Source organism: Orycteropus afer, unplaced genomic scaffold (assembly GCF_000298275.1).
Source record: "Orycteropus afer afer isolate SDZICR_OR568_19922 unplaced genomic scaffold, OryAfe1.0 scaffold00542, whole genome shotgun sequence".
Lineage (NCBI taxonomy): Eukaryota > Metazoa > Chordata > Mammalia > Tubulidentata > Orycteropodidae > Orycteropus > Orycteropus afer.
Genome location: NW_006922129.1, coordinates 1,489,413 through 1,507,802, shown reverse-complemented (window position 1 = coordinate 1,507,802; position 18,390 = coordinate 1,489,413). Strand labels below are relative to the sequence as shown.

Genomic DNA, 18,390 nt, shown 5'->3' with positions numbered 1-18,390 from the left:
GAGACCGCCTTCGCCTCCGCCCGGCCGCTGCCGGGGATGAGCCTCTTCCCGCGAGTCTCCTCCGGTCCTTAGAGGGACAGATCGCCGCCACTGCCTCTTCCGATAGCAAATAAAGTAACTGGTTTTATGTCTACCGTTTGACCGCAGACCCTTCCCGCAGCTCTTGTCATCACGATGCTGTCCTTTTCTCGGGCTTTTTGGTGCTCGTGGTTGGCTTCTCCTGGTCCTGTGGGAAGGGCCCCGGGTGTTTGTTCTGTTGGCTGTACCCACATCTGGATGCGTTGGCCCAGGCTCTGCTACCTGGAGCCTGCAGTGCGTGTCCCAGCCCTGGTCCTGGACTGTTGTTACAGGTGCCATCGAGTCAGCTCCGAGTCACAGGTTTCCTGTGAATAACAGGACGAGACGCTGCCCAGTCCTGCACCAGCCTCACGACCCTTGCCACACCCGAGCCTACCGTGCAGCCACTGTGTCGGTCCATCTCATTGAGGGCCTTCCCCTTTTTCATTGACTCTCCACTTTCCCATTCATTGGAAAGGGATGTCATACTTGGTCCTGGAATAATGTTGTTGTTACGTGCCGTCGAGTCGGACCCAACTCATAGCGACCCCTCCTTGGGTTTCCAAGGCAGTATCACTACAGCAGTAGATTGCCCCGTTTTCCTTCCGAGGAGTGGCTGGTGGGCTTGAACTGCCAGCCTCCTGGTTAGCAGGCAAGCGCCTTAGGCACTGTGTTACCAGAGCTCCTTGGTCCTGGAATAGCCTCCCCATTTCCCTTTTACTGGGCTTCTCCCCAAGTTAAGTACCTACATTCTAGGCGGCAAGTAGCCAACCCTGAGCTCTTTCATACGGGAGCTAGGTTTGCTCCCAGATTGATTTCTAGTCCTTGTCTCTGTAATGAGTCTTTTCTCTCCCTAGGATGTTTGTGTTGCAGTGTTTTTTTGGTTGGTTTTTAGCTTTGTCCTGAGTGTCTGTATACCTTAGCCGCCTCCCTTAGTGAATGCACTGCCACGCTTCTGTCTCAGCCTTCAGGGAGGATGCTGGTGACCTGGAGACCATCCCTGGCGGCGGTTCTCTGCCACACCTGGGCATCTAGCCTGTCCACCAGCGACCCTCAGTGTTTGCTGAGCGCCCTAATTGCTCATGATGTGGAATGAGGGGTACAGAAATGAAGAGGAGCAGGGCCATGGTCTCTTGTGCTGGGTGATGAGCGGCCTCCAGGCCACCTGTGGGCCTCTCCGGTTATACAGGACAGTAGGCCCAGAGGCACGGAGGCCCATCTGATCCATTCATTTAACCTACCTTCTTCCCTTGCTTCTTGGTAAGGATCCTTCCCCGATGTGAAGGTCCCTCCCCAGTCACTCCCGAGGTCAGACCAATATCCAGTAGCTTGGGAACCCTAGCTTGCTCAGCGTAGGCCCTGCCTGAAGAGGGCCCAGCCCTGCCCTACCTGCTTCCCAGGTTGCCAGGTGAGTCTGGCACAAGGGATGGGAGAGATTGGTGCCTGCCTGGAAGCTCTTGCAGCCGCTGAAAGGGGCTCACGTGTCCCCGTTTTCTCCCCACCCCTAGGTCTTACCCCAGATTGGCTCGTTGTGCGTTAACTCATGGTGTGAGTTGCCACTTGCTGACTCAGGTGAGTTCTTCAGAGCCCAGGTGGCCCACCCCAAGCTTAGAGCCATCTGTGTGTCACTGAGGTGCCGTACCTATTCCTGACCCTTCCGGAGGTTCTCTGGGCTGCTCTTTTCCACGGCCACGTCCCCCATGCCTCCACAGCTATTGGAGAGTGAACCCCGGACCCTTCCTCCTCTGCTCATTCCTTCCGACCTCAAGGAAACACTCCCGGCTCCACGATGGCAGCAGAGACCCTCAACTTTGGGCCAGAGTGGTGAGTCCCGCGTGCTTTGGGCGGCACGGGGAAGCAGGGTAAAGGATAGGACTGTCCTGACTCCCGTCTTTGTCCTTACCTTCCATACCTTCCTAGGCTGAGGGCCCTTTCCAGCGGGGGCAGTGTGGCCTCACCACCCCCATCCCCTGCCATACCCAAATATAAGCTTGCCGACTATCGGTACGGGCGAGAGGAGATGTTGGCCCTGTATGTCAAGGAGAACAAGGTGGGTGTGCGGCCGGCCGGGGGGTGGCAGGTATGTGGCCACGTGGCTTGTTGAGCCTGAGCCCGTGGGGCGGGCCCAGGAGCGTGTTTCTTCAGCACTCTTGCTCGTGACGACAGGTTCCCGATGAACTGCAGGACAAGGAGTTTGCCGCGGTCTTACAGGAGGACCCGCTGCAGCCCCTGGCGTTGGAGCCTCTGACAGAGGAGGAGCAGGTGGGGCCGGGCAGGGAATTGAGGCAGCGGCGGCCTGGGTGGGGCGGCAGGCTGCAGTCGAGGTGCTGGGTTTGGGGAGGAGAGGGGGACGTTGGGAAGATAACGCGGTAGGGGTTGGGGAGTGGTTGGGCGTCTGGGTCCTCATTCCCGTCCCTGGCTCCCTCCTCAGAGAAACTTCTCCCTGTCAGTGAACAGTGTGGCTGTGCTAAGACTGATGGGGAAAGGGGCTGGTCCCCCCCCAGGTGGCACCTCCCGTGGCAGGGGCAGCACCAGAAGCCGAGGTAGAGGCCTGTTCAGTGTCCGGGGGCTGGGCGGAGGTGGTGCCCGTGGTTTGGAGCGTGGGCGGTTACCTGGTGGTGTCCTGTCCTCTGGTTGTCTCTGTGCACCTCATCCTCTCTCTAGGCCGTGGCCGCGGTGACAGCTGTTTTTACCAAAGAAGCATTGAAGAAGGCGATGGGGCCTTTGGACGGAACCCCCGGGAGATCCAGCGTAGCCAGAGCTGGGATGACAGGTGCGGGCTGACGGAGGCGTGGCCGAGAGGCGGAGCAGTCTGCTCGGGTCTGTCCTCAGAGGGGAGCGGTAGACCTACCAGTTAGAGCCCTGTGGCCCCTCTCTGCCCTTTTTCCTGCTGATTCTCTCCGGACCTCTCTGTCCCTGTGACCTTCTGTTCCATGCACCAGGGGGTTCCCTTCCCATAAGCCGGACCTTCCCGTAGTTCCCTCCCTTCCCCCATCTCTCTCAGGCAGAGATCCCCCCGTTTCGGGAGGGGGAGCCGGGCTGCTTTTGCTGACACCTTTCTGTCTCCCACAGAGGCGAGCGGCGATTTGAGAAGTCAGCAAGGAGGGACGGAGGTATGGAGGGAGGTGAGGGAGGTGGGTAGGGCCTTGAGGCCACTGGGAGGAAGAGGCATGGCCAAAGCAGACCATCCCGGTCAGGGATTCGTTCATTGTCAAGGAGGGAGGGCAGGAGGGCCTGGAGCTGGCCGTTGACTCGCCAGCAAGGTTGATGAGAAGAACGTTCTAAGCCAGGCCCCATGGTTTCTTTCCTGCTTAACTGCCTCTCCTCCCTGCGCCCCCAGCACGATCCGGGTTTGAGGAGGGCGGGGCCGGCCCTCGGAAGGAACACGCTCGCTCTGATAGCGAGAACTGGCGTTCACTTCGTGAGGATCAGGAGGAAGAGGAGGAAGGCAGTTGGAGACTGGGAGTGGGCCCCCGACGTGATGGGGATCGCTGGCGTTCAGCCAGCCCTGGTGAGATTGGGACCAGCTGGCCAGAGAGGGGATGGCAGGGGGTGAGCACGGACTGTCCCAGGAGGGTGGGCGCCTGCGGCCAAGAGGAGGGAACCGAGAGGTCTCTGGAGTGGGGTGGAAGTGGTGGGCAGCAGCGGAGCGGCGATTCTGGCTGGACCAGGACACCGATTCTCCTCCTCCTCCCGCTTTTCCTGCCCAGATGGCGGCCCCCGCTCTGCTGGCTGGCGGGAACACGGCGAGCGGCGGCGCAAGTTTGAATTTGACTTGCGAGGGGACCGAGGAGGGTGTGGTGAAGAGGAAGGGCGGGGTGGGGGAGGCAGCTCTCACCTCCGGAGGTGCCGAGGGCCCGACGGCTTTGAGGACGACAAGGACGGGCTCCCGGAGTGGTGCCTGGATGACGAGGACGAAGAAATGGGCACTTTCGATGCCTCTGGGGCCTTCTTGCCTCTCAAGGTACCTGTGAGGAGACAAGGGGAAGAACATTAGGGGTTGGTGTGTTGATTGGGTCCCGTCACTCCCATCCCTTTGTTGGCCATCCCCTCATCTCCCCGTCGTGTTTCTGACTGTGCAGAAGGGCCCCAAGGAGCCCATCCCTGAGGAGCAGGAGCTGGACTTCCAGGGTCTGGAGGAGGAGGAGGACGAGCCTTCAGAAGGGCTGGATGAGGAGGGGACCGAGGCAGGTGAGCCTGCCCAGTAAGGTGTCAAGGAGGCACAGCAGCCTTGAGCTGGGCCAGGTAGGCAGGAGCCCTTCAGGATACAGCTGCTTAGAAGCAAAAGCAGGTGCAGACAGGGCAGAGGACCCCGGAAACAGCAGAGGCTCTGTCTTTAGAGGCAGCGCGTCAGACAAAAGCCACACGTGATGGAAACCATCTTTGGGAATCCTTGAAGTGCCCGTAGAGCATAGCGTGGCGTCCTTGGTGCTGTACAGCCAGCCCTGTGTGGGACGAGCCGCACGCATCACGTGTCCTGAGTTGTACAGGACGAGAGTAAGCGGGCAGCGTTGGGGTCTGTGGTGCTGAATCGCTGAGCGGGCGTTGGATTGACCAGAGTCAGATGGGCAGCTGATGGACTTGGTCCCCAGAGGCCTGAGCCACGGGCACAAACGGAGTTTCTGCCCAATCCTCTCTCAGGCCTTGGCTCTTCGGTTTTGAATTTTGGTAACTGCTTTTCCAGGTGGGAAGGAACTGACCCCGCTGCCTCTTCAGGAGAAGTCATCCAGCTCCCCATCCCCACTGCCCACCTTGGGCCCGCTCTGGGGAACTAACGGGGAAGGAGACGAAGCCGCGGAGAAGGAGCTGCCAGCAGCTGAAGGTAGACGGGGCCGAGCGGCTCCCCCGTGTGACGAGGGTTCACAGAGAAGCGCTCCTCCGCGTGTAGGGAGGACAAAAAAACAAACCAAACTCGCTGTCATCGGGTCGATTCCAACTCATAGCGACCCCCATTGGGTTTCCCAGGCGGTGTATCTTTATGGAAGTGGGTTGCCCCATTTTCCTTCCACGGAGTGGCTGGTGGATTTAGAACCAGCCTTTTGATTAGCAGTCAAATACTTTAGGCACTGTGCCACCAGAGCTCCTTAGGGAGAAGCATAGGGTACCTCTGTTGGCTAGAAGTGGCTAGAGTCTGTTTTCTCGAATGACGGTGGATGGGTGGGTGACTGTCTTGCTCCTGTGCCACCTTCGTTTCTTGACTTCCAGGAGACGATATGAGGGGAATCCCGCTAAGTCATGGGGTGGGCTCACCCCCTGGCCCCCCTGGAGACCTGGAGGATGATGAAGGCTTGAAACATTTGCAGCAGGTGTGGAGGGGACCTCCCCTGCGTGGAGACACGGAGCCAGTCTTCCTTCTGTCCTTGTCCCTGGTTCCAAACTTTTCCCAATCCTGTCCTGCCACGTTCATGACCCAACACCCTGACCCCGACCCCAGCCTGGTGTCACTGTGATTGGTAGCTGAGCCTGACCTCTCTTTCCGGCCTCCCAGGAGGCGGAGAAGCTGGTTGCCTCCCTGCAGGACAGCTCCCTGGAGGAGGAGCGCTTCACAGCTGCCATGCAGACCCAGGGCCTGCGCCACTGTGCGGCCGCCACCGCGCTCCCGCTCAGCCACGGTGCTGCCCGCAAGTGGTTTTACAAGGACCCGCAGGGGGAGATCCAAGGTGCCTGTGGGGCGGGGGCGGGAGGCGGGGCAGTGCTCAGGAGGCCGGTCTACCTCGGGGGTCCGAGGCTGGCTTCCAGGCCCCACAGCTTTTTCTGTGCCCTGCTTCCTGTCTCCCTTGGTCCAGGCCCCTTCACGACACAGGAGATGGCCGAGTGGTTCCAGGCTGGCTATTTCTCGATGTCACTGCTCGTGAAGCGGGGCTGTGACGAGGGTTTCCAGCCCCTGGGCGAGGTGATCAAGATGTGGGGCCGTGTGCCCTTTGCCCCAGGGCCATCACCACCCCCACTGCTGGTGAGCATGGGCGGGGGAGTCGGGGGGAGGGGGAACGGGGTCCAGAGCAGGATGCGGTGAAAGCAGGGCCCCCGGGGAGCCTGCTGGGCCCCGCCCCCCACCACTGGCACCTCACGCAGGGGAACATGGATCAGGAGCGGCTGAAGCAGCAGCAGGAGCTGGCGGCAGCGGCCCTCTACCAGCAGCTGCAGCGCCAGCAGTTTCTGCAGCTGGTCAGCAGGTGCGGATGCCTGGGGGACTTGGCAGGGCTGGGGCACTGGCTGGCCGTGGCCCTGCCCTCTCCCACTGCCTGCCGTATCCCTGCAGCCGCCAGCTGCCCCCCTGCGCGCTCCGGGAAAAGGCAGCTGTGGGAGACGCGCCGCCGCCGCAGCTGACAGTGTTCCTGCAGCAGCTCCAGGCTCTCAAAGCCCCCAGGTCCGTGGGCCGGTCGCTGTCTGTCGGCAGCCCCACGTGGCTGTGTTTCGTATGAGACCCAGGGCGTGCTCAGGGGCAGATGGGGAAGATCAGGAGTGGATTCCGGGTCCTGAGAGTCAGTGGTTTGCCCCTCAGAGGCGGGGACCAGAACCTGCTCCCGACGATGAGCCGTTCCTTGTCGGTGCCGGATTCGAGCCCCCTCTGGGACGTACATACCTCAGCCTCATCACAGTCAGGTAGGCGGCCGGCCCTCCCAGCCCGTCCTCCCTCCCCTGGCATCTCGGGTGGGTGGGGTGCCCAGGTCCGTTCCTCATCTCAGGGTGGCTCTGCTCCCCTCGTGTGGCGGTGGAGCCGGACCGCTGGCCATGAGCAGGGGCCGGACTTCCCCCTGAGGCCGCCTTTGCCCCCTGCAGGTGGTGAGGCCAGTCTTTGGGACATACCAATTAACTCTTCGACTCAGGGTCCAATTTTAGAACAACTCCAGCTGCAACATAAAGTGAGTAGGCACCCTGGGGGCTGGAGTCCTTGGGGGTGAAGGGCTGGAGCAGGGCGGGGTCCCGAGTCACAGCTCATGGTCCTGACAGTGTCAGCTCCAGGAGCGCAGAGAAGTGGAGCTCAGGGTGAAGCGGGAGGAGGAGGAGCGGAAGCGGCGGGAGGAGGAGGAGCGGAAGCGGCGGGAGGAGAAGCGGCGGCAGCAGCAGCAGCAGCAGCAGCAGGAGGAGCGGAAGCGGCGGCAGGAGGAGGAGGAGTTGTTCCGGCGCAAGCAGGTGGGGCCCGCGCCGAGCCCCGGGGGCCGGCGCTGCTGGGTGGGCCAGCCGCCCTCACCCGTCTCTGGTGCAGGTGCGGCAGCAGGAGTTGCTGGTGAAGCTGTTGCAGCAGCAGGCGGTGGCCGCCGGCGCCGTGCCCCCTGCGCCCAGCTCCCCGCCGCCGCTCTGGGCCGGCCTGGCCAAGCAAGGACTGTCCATGAAGACGCTGCTAGAGCTGCAGCTGGAGGGCGAGCGACAGCTGCATAAGCAGGCCCCGCCCCGGGAGGCGCCGCGGGCCCAGGCCCCCAACCACCGCGTGGTGAGCAGGCTGACGGGAAGAACCCTGTCCACTCAGCGTCTAGGGAGACGAGGGGGGGGGGGGGAGAGAATGGGATTCCTGGGCCCAGACTTTGCCAACCCCGGCCCTGGTTCCTGTTTTGACTTTGAGGGATCCTCCTCTGTGTAGCCCTCCCCTCGCCCACCCTTTGCCACCCAAACAAGCTTCCTCGCCTAGCTTTCCTGGGTGCCCTTGTTCGAACCACCCTGACTTCCTGCCATCTGTAGCAGCTTGGGGGCCTGGGCACTGCCCCCCTGTCCCAGTGGGTAGCTGAGACTGGGCCGCTGTGGGGCGGGCCCGACAAGAGTGGGGGCGGCAGCAGCGGCCTGGGGCTCTGGGAGGACACCCTCAAGAGCGGTGGCAGCCTGGCCCGCAGCCTAGGCCTGAAGAACAGCCGCAGCAGCCCATCTCTCAGGTAGGTGCCGGGCCTGGAGGGTCAGGGTCGGGCCCAGATGGAAGGATGCAGAACTCCCGCGCCATTTCGTCATCTCTGGTGCTCCTCTCCCTGCTCAGCGACTCGTACAGCCACCTGTCGGGTCGGCCCGTGAGGAAGAAGACGGAGGAGGAGGAGAAGCTGCTGCAGCTGCTGCAGGGAATCCCCAGGCCCCAGGACGGCTTCACCCAGTGGTGCGAGCAGATGCTGCACACGCTGAGCGCCACGGGCAGCCTGGACGGTAGGGCGGGGCCCTGCGGGGCAGGCACGGCCAGCCATCCCGGGCCGGGGCGGGGGCCCTCACAGCTGTCCTGCCCCGCAGTGCCCATGGCTGTAGCGATCCTCAAGGAGGTAGAATCCCCCTACGATGTCCACGATTACATCCGTTCCTGCCTGGGGGACACGCTGGAAGCCAAAGAATTTGCCAAACAATTCCTGGAACGGAGGGCCAAGCAGAAAGCCAGCCAGCAGCGGCAGCAGCAGCAGCAGGTGAGGTTCCGGGGAGCCTCGTGTGGTGCGGGAAGGTGGCCCCGCTGCCCTGCCCCTGAGCCTCCCTCTCCACTGCCTTGTAGGAGGCTTGGCTGAGTAGTGCCTCCCTGCAGACAGCCTTTCAGACCAACCACAGCACCAAACTCGGCCCAGGGGAGGGCAGCAAGGCCAAGAGGCGGGCACTGATGCTGCACTCGGACCCTAGCATCTTGGGTAAGTTTGGGGCTGGGGTGGCTGAAGCGGAGAAGCCGGGGACAGAGCTCCAACCCAGCTTCCTCCCTGGCTTCAGGGTACTCTCTGCACGGATCTTCCGGTGAGATCGAGAGCGTGGATGACTACTGACCAGCCCGTCCCACACCAGCCCCCTGGGCTGTCGGCCAGGGGCAGCAGCAGCAGCAGCTTGGACCCGTGGGTCCCCAGCCTGCAGGCTCCCCACCAGGAGCGTAGAAGGAGGCAGGGGCAGGGTCCCCAGCACTTGTTACAAACTACACGATGCACCTTAACTCACCTACCACGAGGCACTTTACAGATTGGGGGGAAGGGTTTTTTCTTTTCCTTTTTTTTTTTTGGTCAAATTTTAAACAGCATTGAAGAAAACGTTAGAGACATTAAAAACTAAGACGTAGACTCTAAGCACCCTGCCCCGTCTAGGGATAGCAAGGGTGGCCATGGAAGGTCCACGGAGATTTTTTTTTTTTTTAAGAAAAGAAAAATAATGAGAAAAAAAAGGAGACTGAAAGAAAAAAAACACACTGTTATTTTGGGGCAGTGGGAACACAGGCCCTGTGGATCTGTCCTGCCCATCCCCGAGGCTGCACTTACCCTCCCTGCCCCTTGAAAGGTGGGCCATCGGGGTAACTGGAAGCTGGGGGGGGCCAGCAGTTTGCACAGCGAGGCCCCTCAGAGCCCCGCCTGCCGGACCCGCTGTGAACGGCTCCCTTGTTGCTGTGCTGTGGCAGAGGGGTCCAGGGTGGGAGCCAAAGGAGCCCCTTGGCTTTGCTGCTTTGGGGAAAGTTGCACAAAGTTGGTGAGCCGCCTCCACTCCCCAGGCTGCCATCCTGTGCTGGCTGACGGGTAGCTGGGAAAGCCAGGCCAGTGCCAACCTCATCTGGCTGTGGGCCTGCCTCTGGTCCTGGTGAGGGCTCCCCCGCCGCTGCCATTGCGGGGAGGGCCTGGGGGCGAGCGGAAAGCCCCAGCTCCCTGCCTTGCCACATGAATGTATTCTTTGGGCCACAAGCTTCTGCCTCGACCGAACGTGCGTGTGAGGTTGAAGCCGATTCCTCCAGGACTGAGGCACCACTTAAAGACTGAGTCGTTTCTCCTGTGAAGGGGACAAGCGGAAGGGCCTAGAAGGGCGAAGGAGGGGAAGCCTGGGGCTTAGGGTTGCAAGGGGTGGTGGTGAAGGGAGCCCCTCCCACTGCCAGCTGTGTGGCATGTGGACCACCCAGCTCTGCCCCGACCCCCTCCACTGACCAAATGGGAGAGGAGGAAGTGACCCCTCCTCCTCCTTGCCCCCTTGACAAGTTTTTAATGTCAAATGAGGTTGGGGGTCAAGACTAGAAGGGTCTGTTTGTCCTTAGTCAGGAGTCGGCAGCCCTTTCTCTCACTGACTTCTTGTTCCTAATCACCTGCCTGGTTTGGTTTGGTTTCTCTAAGCGTGTCTCCCATCAACCTCATCGCTGAGTGCAGTATTAGGGCGAGATGCTGCCCCTGCCTCCTCTCCATGAATGTATTTATCCCAACAGCCCTGGGGAATGGGGAGTGGCTTCTCCCCGCTTTTTCTTTCCTTGTCCATCCCCAGAGACTTTTTTTTTTTTTGCACCAAAGTGGCAACTGGGTCAGTGTTGGGGGATAAAGCTGGCCTTGGGGGTTGAAGGGCTCCCTCCACCTGCTTCTCCCTGGTATCAACAGTGTTAGTGTCTGTGAGAAGACAATGTTCTCTCTAAAGCAATAAGGGGGTGATGGGCCAGGGGGGAATGTCTTGCTGCTGCTGGACCCCCAGCTCCCCCTTTCCTCTCACCAGTATTTGGTGGCATTAGAAGGGTGGGGGGGGACTACTGTTGTGAGTGAATGTAACCCCCCACCCCTGCAGCAGCCAATGCAGGGGGAGGGGCACGATACTCTTCCTGTCTCTTCCTTCCCCTCAGCTGAAGAGACTTTGAACTTTGGGGGCCCTTGAGCCTGGAGAGGCCTTAACCCTGTGAGGAAGTGTAGGGGGAGCCCTCCTACCCCCATCCCCTTCTGAGAGTGGTCAATGTTTACAAGCCCCTGAGCCCCCAGCCCAGGGACTCAGACACCATTGCCGTCCTCCCCCCCCCCCATCCCAGTCTTCCTGGGCCCTAGCTGCCCTCCAGCTCTTCCTGCGGTTGGAGTTGGTTCAGGGGTCATTCTGTATCCCCTTGTCTGCCTTGTCCCCAATCTCCTGTCCTCTCCCCTATGTGACTTCCCTCTCTTTTACCTGTCCCTGTAAATACTCCCCCCAATAAATCTCAGTGTGTGTTCTCCCTCTGTGCCTCCGCTGCTGTCTTGATTTGAGTAAAGGGACTTGAGGGCAAATGGGATCGTCAGGGTTGTAAACTAAAAGCTACTGGCAGGGGCAGCCTGGCCAGCTGGCATCTCCAGGTAACATGGAGGGCTGGCCCTGACTCTGCAGGGCAGTTCTGCCTGGGGCGGCGGCTCTAGCATGAAAGAAGGTAGGGCTGAGAGGCCCCCCTCTGGCCCCCAACCGTCAGCAGAAAACAAGACACACACAAGGCAGAGACCACGTACAGAGTTGGAATTGGTTCCTTTATGGAAAAACTGAAAATATAATAAAAATTAAAATAAAACCAGTTTTAAAAAAAGCCAGCCCCTGGAGTTCCCACCTCCTGCCTCTGGCCTCCAGAGGGGTGAGGCCCCAACCCCGTGGGCAGCAAAAGGAAGGCTTTCTGCCCCTCCTCTTCCCCCATTCTATCCCCATCTTTATCTCCACAGTGAGGGCCCCGGGAGGAACCAAACCTGGGTGGGGGAGCAGGGACCCAAGGCCCCATGGCCCGCCGGGGAGGGAGGCTTGGTGCACCCAGCCCCAAAACTCCCGGCCTGTAGTGTGGGCATGGGCAGGGCCCCTCCCGGCTTGGGCCCAGCTGGGGTTGGGACTGTTAGTTCCAGATCTTGAGGAAGGAGTCCCAAGAGCCTGTGGCCACAGCCATGCCATCATCAGTGACCCCGAGGCAGCTCACACGGTTGTCGTGGCCAGCGAGGACACCTGTGAGGGAGGGGCGTGTCAGAACAGACCCTGGCCTGGTTTCCCCACCACCACCACCACCACCCAGGCCTCACCTGCACGGTCGCCCTTCATGGCATCCCAGATGTTGCAGTTGAAATCGTCATAGCCAGCGAGCAGCAGCCGGCCACTGCGGGAGAAGGCAACGGAGGTGATGCCGCAGATGATGTTGTCATGAGAATACATGAGGAGCTCCTGATCGGCTCGCAGGTCAAAGAGGCGGCACGTGGCGTCATCGGAGCCAGTGGTGAAGGCGTAGCCGTTGGGGAAGAACTGCAGGACACAGGACCAGAGTGACATGAAGGTACAGAGCCGGCCAGAAACCTGGCAGAGAAAGGGGCCAGCCCAGCTCCGGCCCCAGGACTTACAGCCACGGCATTGATGTCCGATTCGTGGCCAATGAAGGTCTGTCGGCACATTGAGTCCCGCACGTCCCACAGCTTGATGGAGGCATCGCAGGCACCTGACACGAAGGTGCGGCCATCGGGGGCCAGCGACAGGGACATCACGTCCCCACTGTGTCCTGCAAAACCCACTGTCTGCTGGCCTGTCTCGATGTCCCACAGGGCACTGGGGAGGTGATAGGAAGAAGGAAGGAATCAAAGACGGGGACAGATTCCCTGCCCCCTCTGTCAGGTGAACCCAGTCCTGCTAGAAGGGAACCTGGAACCACTAGGTACTCAAGTGTGCTCTTGCCGCAGGTCAAAGAGACTTGGGGAGAAGAGACTCTTCCCAAATCCCTTCATGCCCATCAGGAGGCGGCTAAGCGTTGAGATGGAAGACCCTGGCTTGGCCTGTGTTCAAGGTGTATACCCCGCTGAGGACTGAGGCCAAGGCCCTCCAAGTCAGGAAGTGTGGATGGGCCCAGACACCCCAGCAGGGCCTCACCAGGTGGTATCCCCGGAGCTGGTGATGATCTGGTTGTCATCCAGAAATCGGCAGCACGACAGGTACCCTGAGGAGAGGGGCTGGTCAGACAGGTCTCGACAGGGCAGCCCAGCCTCTGTCCCCACAGCACTGCCCACGCCCTGCCAGACTGCTCTCACCAGTGTGGCCAGGCAGCTCCCGGCTGACCCTGACGTTGCCCTCACGGGTCTTGAGGCTGTAGATGGAGCAGATGTTGTCCAAGCCCCCACAAGCCACAAAGTTCCCTGAGGGTGCATAGGCACAGGTCATGACCCAGGAGGAGCGCAGTGGGATGGCATGAACCTAGAGAAGGGGGTCAGAGCCAGGGTCAGAGCCAGCCAGGGCCCTGCGGCCCAGCCCCACCCTGCCTCCAGGACCACCTCTACCTTGTTGGTGGTGTAGCTGTCCCAGATGATGAGCTTGCCGTCCTGGGAGGCGCTGACCAGCAGCCTGGGTGGGAGGAAGAAGGGTCAGGACATGAAGCCCTGCCTTGAAGCCAGGTTACCCTCCCTGTCCCCCAATCGGAGAGAGGCCTTCTAAGACAACTCCCAGAACAGCCCAGGAGTTCCTGCTGGTATAATCCTTGTTTTTCCCAGAACCAGTGAAGATGTGTGGGGGTCATGGTGTTCCCAAAACTCTGGCAACATGGCCGCCTGGATCTCTCAGGATCGGGGAGGCTGCCCCTCCCCCACTCTGCCTGCTACAAAGCCAGCCCTTGAGCACACAGCCCCTACCCAAACACACACCTTGAGTCTGTCCCCCAGTGCATGGCATAGATTTTGGCCAGGTGCCCACGGAGGGTCCTCCGTGTTCTCATCTGGATCCTCCCCACTGGGTCCAGCCCAGCTGTGATCTGGAGGTGGAAGCAGAAGGCCCCACTAAGCAGTATGCCTCCAACCCTCGCTCCTAACCTAACCCCAGCCGCTGCCCGAGGTCCTCACCTGGGTCAGTGTCGAATCCCCACATGCTTTTCGGGCATCCTGTAAGAGGTGGCACAGTCAGTCAGGAAAGAAGAAAGTGGGAGGGGAAGGAAGAGGAGGAAAGGAGACAGGTGAGTGGAGGGGATGAGGCTTGGCGAAATTAGGGGGCCCTCCCCCAAAACACGCCCTCACACAGCGGCCCACTCCAGGGCACTGGGCAGCGGTGCACACAAATTCCGGCCCGTTCAGCTTCCCCAACCCTCACCCGGATCTGGTTCCGGAGCTGCTCGGCCTCCTGTCTCAGTTGCTCCAGTTCACTCATGGCGCCGGGCCCGTGGGGCGGGGTTGGGGGCGGCTGGGGGCCGCGGGACGGGGGCTGGGGGAGGCAGCTCCTCGCCGCTGGCCCGAGGCCTGGGGATACAGGGATGACGTCAGGCCCCAAGGCCGCCAGGGAAGGCGCGGGAAAGGCGGGGTGGAACGCGGCCCGGAAGGGGTCAGCACCGGACAAGACGGGGGAGGGGGCGGCGACCGGGGCTGCAGGGCCGGGGTCTCCGAGGCCAGAGCACCGCTGCCTGCAGGAGAACTTCCCTAATCTTCCTCCCGCCCCCCGGAAACAGAGCGGGGCGTGCAAGAGGAAGCGAGGGGGAAACCCCTCCCTCGGACAGCAGTCCGGGCGGGACAACCGCGACAGGAACTGGAGGTGGGGTGTGTGTGTGTGTGGGGGGGGTAGTCGCTTCGAAAACAGACCTGCCGTGAGCCCCAGCGGCACAGGTACCGCCCTCTAAGCACCTCATGTCAAAAGGGGCGGTGCCCCTTTAAATTCACCCCCACACACACCCCCAGCTTCGACTGGCGGGGGGAGACCAGAGGGGGAAGCTGGGCTGCTCGTGGAGTTGCCTAGGCAACCGTCACCCGGACCGAGAGCACCTCATTGGTGAAGTGCCCCCACCCTAGCCCCGTTGCCAAGGCAACCGCATCCACCGCAGAGACCTGTAGAGTGGGTGACCCCACCCCCGGCCCTGTCGCCCCCGCCCCTCCCCAGAACCGGCCAGGGTGGCTGTTTACAGGATTTGGGAAAAGCCGATTGGGCACTAATAGGTTCGGGACGGCTCACCCCGGATAATCCCCCAGGCCGGCTGCGCCCCATTAGCTGCCTGCAGCGGGTGGGGTCGAGGGCGGCAGGCCGCTTCTCCCTCCCAGCGCCGAGGCCTGCCGCCTCGCCGTGCCCGCAGAAAGCCCGCGGGAGCCGCTCTCTAGTAATTAGGGCTCGGAAGAGAGGTCCCCGGCCCCGAGGCACAGAAGCTGCTCTCTCCCAGGCGGCGGCGGCTGCGGCGGCGGGCGGGCGGCCCCAGGCGGCCCAGCCCCCGAGCCCTCCGCACCCCCAGGAGCCTCTCCCGCAGGCTCAGCGCAGAAGCCGCCTGGGGGCCTGGCTGGCCCTGCTCCAGGGCCCGGAGTCCTGGGCCCCGCTTGGACACCTGTGTGATCTGGGCGTGCACACTGCCGACCCGGGCGTCCCCCACTCAGCTCCCACTTCCCAGGCCCTGGGCGTTCGTTCCTCTTCCCCACTGAGATTTCCCCTATAAAGCTGCTCTGTACGCCAGTGTCCGGAGATGCCTTTCAGGGAGAGGGGGAAAAAAAAGAAGAAGGGGCAAGGGGCCTGTCCACCAAATTATTCTTCCAGCAGCCAGCAGCCCAGCCCAGGCGGCAACGCCAGAGGCCCGGGGCAGAAGCAAGCCGGAGCAAACCAGGAGGAAGCCGCTGGGGGGCGAGGGCGACGCTCCCAGCCGTCAGCCCCCAACACCCTCCAGGGCCCCTTCAGCAGCACCCCCCCACCCCCAGCCTGGAGACCCAGCAGCCGAGGCCCCAAGCAGAAAGGAGGGTGCCACCGCCTCCGCAGGTTTGGCGGGGCCAAGGGAGATGACAGGGGAGGGTCCCGGGATCTGGCAGCTGGAAGGCGCGGGCCGCTGCCGCGCTGCAAAGCACAGTGAGCCCGGCCCTCGGGCCCCCACGACCTCCATTTTGCCCAAAAGAAAGCTGGGGGGGGGGGAGGGGGAGGCGCCTGGGAGGTAGGTTTGGGGCGAGGGCCAAAGGGACTAGGCTGCCCAAGTCTCATAAGGTTTAGGGTAGTCAAGCCAGAAACCACGAGCAGAATCCAAATCGGGGGCAGGGTGGAGACGAAGGGGAAGGGTGGCCTCGCGGCCTTGCTTGGCTCCCCGAGGATTCTGGAGTTTTGCTGGACTAATGAATGCTGGAGGGCGAAATAGGAGGGCACGCGGGGTGCTACTCAGCAGGCGAGAGTGGTGGTGGTGAGAAAAGGGGGCGGGACGGGGCCCATAGGAAACCCCTAATTTGGCCCCCCAACTTCTGCGGAAACAAGAGACAGGCGGGTCTGGGATAGGGTCTGTGGTCTGGCAAAAAGCTAATGGTGCAGGGGGAGCGTGCATTACTGGGGGGCCAGGGCCCCCAGTTCCCCTTCCGGGTTTGGAAGAGACCGGGCCAGGAGAAGGGAGGGGAGGTCTGGAGAGTTACGTCCGCTCCCAAGAGGCCAGACCGTGGAGACAGAAGGAAGAGGTGTTCCCCCAAGGGGATTTGGGGCTGGGGGGGATGAGGACTTCTTTTGTCTGCGGAGGTACCTGTGGCGGTGGGACTCTGCGAAGGGGTCGCTAGAGGAGCGCGGGAGGTCCTGTCTTCCTCCGCGGCGGAGGCGGCAGCTGCGGCGACGCGGATGGATTTCCTCAGCCACCCCAACTCAACCGTCCAACGCTGCACTCCCCAGAGCGGAGGGATCCCGCCCGCCAGTGACGCGGCCGTCGCCGCCGCGCCCAGGGTCCGGTTGGGCGAGACCAACTGCTTAGTGTGGGGAGGTAGAAAGAGAAAATACCACCTCACGTGCAAGAATTGACTCAGTCTTAGCAAAAATACTAGTCAACCGTATTTCGACGCACAGCGGGCTAAAATAACTGGTTTGCTTCCCGAAGAGAAGCAAGATACTCCCCTGGGGACTGGCAGAAGTGGTACCGGCATGGGGGAGGGGAAAATCACTCAGCGATCACGTGACAACCTTTCGCCCCTCCCAGATTGGGCGGCTCAGAGCTGGGAAAGGGAGCTCGACGCCCCAGTTCTCCATTGACCACGCCTCCTGCCCTACCGAGGCCCCGCCCCTTCTGTGGGGGCGGAGCCAGAGAGATCTGGACCGGCTCAGGGCAGGGCCGGCCACCAGGCGGCAGAGGGGTAGAGCAGGGGTTCCCCAACTCCCTGAGCAGAATGGGTGCGGGCCTGATGGGGCCCTTGGCAATGCCGTAAGAAGGGTCGTGCCCAGGCAGTTCTCCAGCGTTGCCAGTGGGTTTATGTAGAGCCTTTTACAGAGCCGCATTGTAATAACAGTTCATTTATAAAATCCCGTACTTACCTTATTTAACCCTCACGACAATCCTGTGAGGTTAGTACTAGCATTATCTCCATCTTATAGTAGTGGAAACAGATACTTAAAGCTGCAGAATTGAGATATGAACCAAGGCAGCTTTAATGACTTTCCTATGAAGTCATATAAATACTGGCCTCTTGATGGGACCCCCTGTGGCCCACCCAGTAATGGGATGATGACATAAAAATAGGCTTCAGTTTTCTTACCTGTAAAATAAATGCTGACAGCTACCTGCTCTGCAAGCCTCTAGGACTGTGATGAGATATCCATGGTTTGGGAAAATGCTTTGCAAAGTTCAAGTCAACAAATAGCTTTCATTGAGTTCTTGTGCAATTTAAAAGTTGAAGTATCAAAACTGACCTCTGTGAAAGATACTCCAAATAAGTTTTCAAAGCACATTTTTTTGACAAAAAAGGAAAAAAAAAGTCACATTCTTAGTTACAGGTCCCATTTATATGCACCTACCAATGCAATGACATAGTGGCAATAGATAATAGATGTCAATTAGATGTTAGAATTTGGAGGAAACCTTACAGCTCATCTATTTCAATTTCTTCAGTTTACAGATGAGCAAAATGACTTCTCTAAAGTCACTCAGAAAACGGTTGAGGATGAGAACCAGATTTTGCTAATCCCTTCAGGGGATCTGACACTACTTCCTCTCACTTTGGTTCTGTGTTAATATGCTTCCCTGTTTAATTCATTCCACAAATATTTCCACCATTCATCTGTCACGGTGGCTTGCGTGTTAGTGTGATGCTAGAAGCTATGTCACTGGTGTTTCAAATACCAGCAGGGTCACCAATGGTTGACAGGTGTCAGAGGGGAGAACGGTCTTCCACTTCTAAAAAAACTGGCCACTGAAAACGTTATGAATAGCAGTGAAAACATCCCTATAAATGGAGAAAAGATGGAAGTTGTCAGGGATTTCATTTTACTTGGATCCACGATCAACACCCATCAATGTAGCAGTCAAGAAATCAGGCGATGTATTGCACTGGACAAATGTGCCACAAAAGTTCTCTTTAAAATGTTGAAGAGCAAAGATGTCACTTTGAAGACTAAGGAGAGCCTGACCCAAGCCATGGTATTTTCAATTGCCTCATGCACGTGTGGAAGCTGAACAATGAATAAGGAAAACAGAAGAAGAATTGATGCATTTGAGTTGTGGTGTTGGCAAAGAATACTGAAAATACCATGGACTGCCAGAAGAATGAACAAATACATCTTGGAAAAAGTACAGCCAGAATGTTCCTTAGAAGAGAGAATGGCTAGACTTGTCTCACATACTTTAGTCATATTGTCAGAAGGGGCTGGTCCCTGGAGAAGGGTATCATGTTTCGTAAAGTAGAGGGTCAGCAAAAAAGGGGAAGACCCTCAGTGAGATGGATTGATACAGTGGCTGTGATGATGGGTTCAAGCAGAGCAAATATTGTGAGGATGGCGCAG

The 18,390-nt window shown here is 60.0% G+C and overlaps 2 protein-coding genes across 2 annotated transcripts; one reads left to right on the top strand and one right to left on the bottom strand.

Moving 5' to 3' along the window:
- Positions 1–1,846: 1,846 nt before the first annotated feature.
- Positions 1,847–8,771, top strand: GIGYF1 (GRB10 interacting GYF protein 1). The gene is made up of 24 exons (XM_042782957.1): positions 1,847–1,881; positions 1,978–2,107; positions 2,224–2,319; positions 2,489–2,600; positions 2,722–2,830; positions 3,130–3,170; positions 3,398–3,568; positions 3,768–4,021; positions 4,140–4,248; positions 4,742–4,879; positions 5,263–5,363; positions 5,546–5,717; positions 5,844–6,010; positions 6,130–6,230; positions 6,317–6,424; positions 6,560–6,660; positions 6,838–6,920; positions 7,015–7,191; positions 7,265–7,489; positions 7,735–7,922; positions 8,021–8,181; positions 8,263–8,429; positions 8,513–8,642; positions 8,719–8,771. Exons 1-24 carry the CDS (start codon positions 1,847–1,849, stop codon positions 8,769–8,771), a joined length of 3,129 nt encoding a protein of 1,042 aa, XP_042638891.1.
- Positions 8,772–11,566: 2,795 nt separating this feature from the next.
- Positions 11,567–13,839, bottom strand: GNB2 (G protein subunit beta 2). The gene is made up of 9 exons (XM_007955846.2): positions 13,783–13,839; positions 13,539–13,577; positions 13,344–13,450; positions 12,984–13,047; positions 12,738–12,900; positions 12,580–12,646; positions 12,060–12,261; positions 11,748–11,964; positions 11,567–11,673 (listed from the first exon to the last, which is right to left on the bottom strand). The coding sequence occupies exons 1-9, from the start codon at positions 13,837–13,839 to the stop codon at positions 11,567–11,569; spliced, it is 1,023 nt and encodes a 340-aa protein (XP_007954037.1).
- Positions 13,840–18,390: the final 4,551 nt, after the last annotated feature.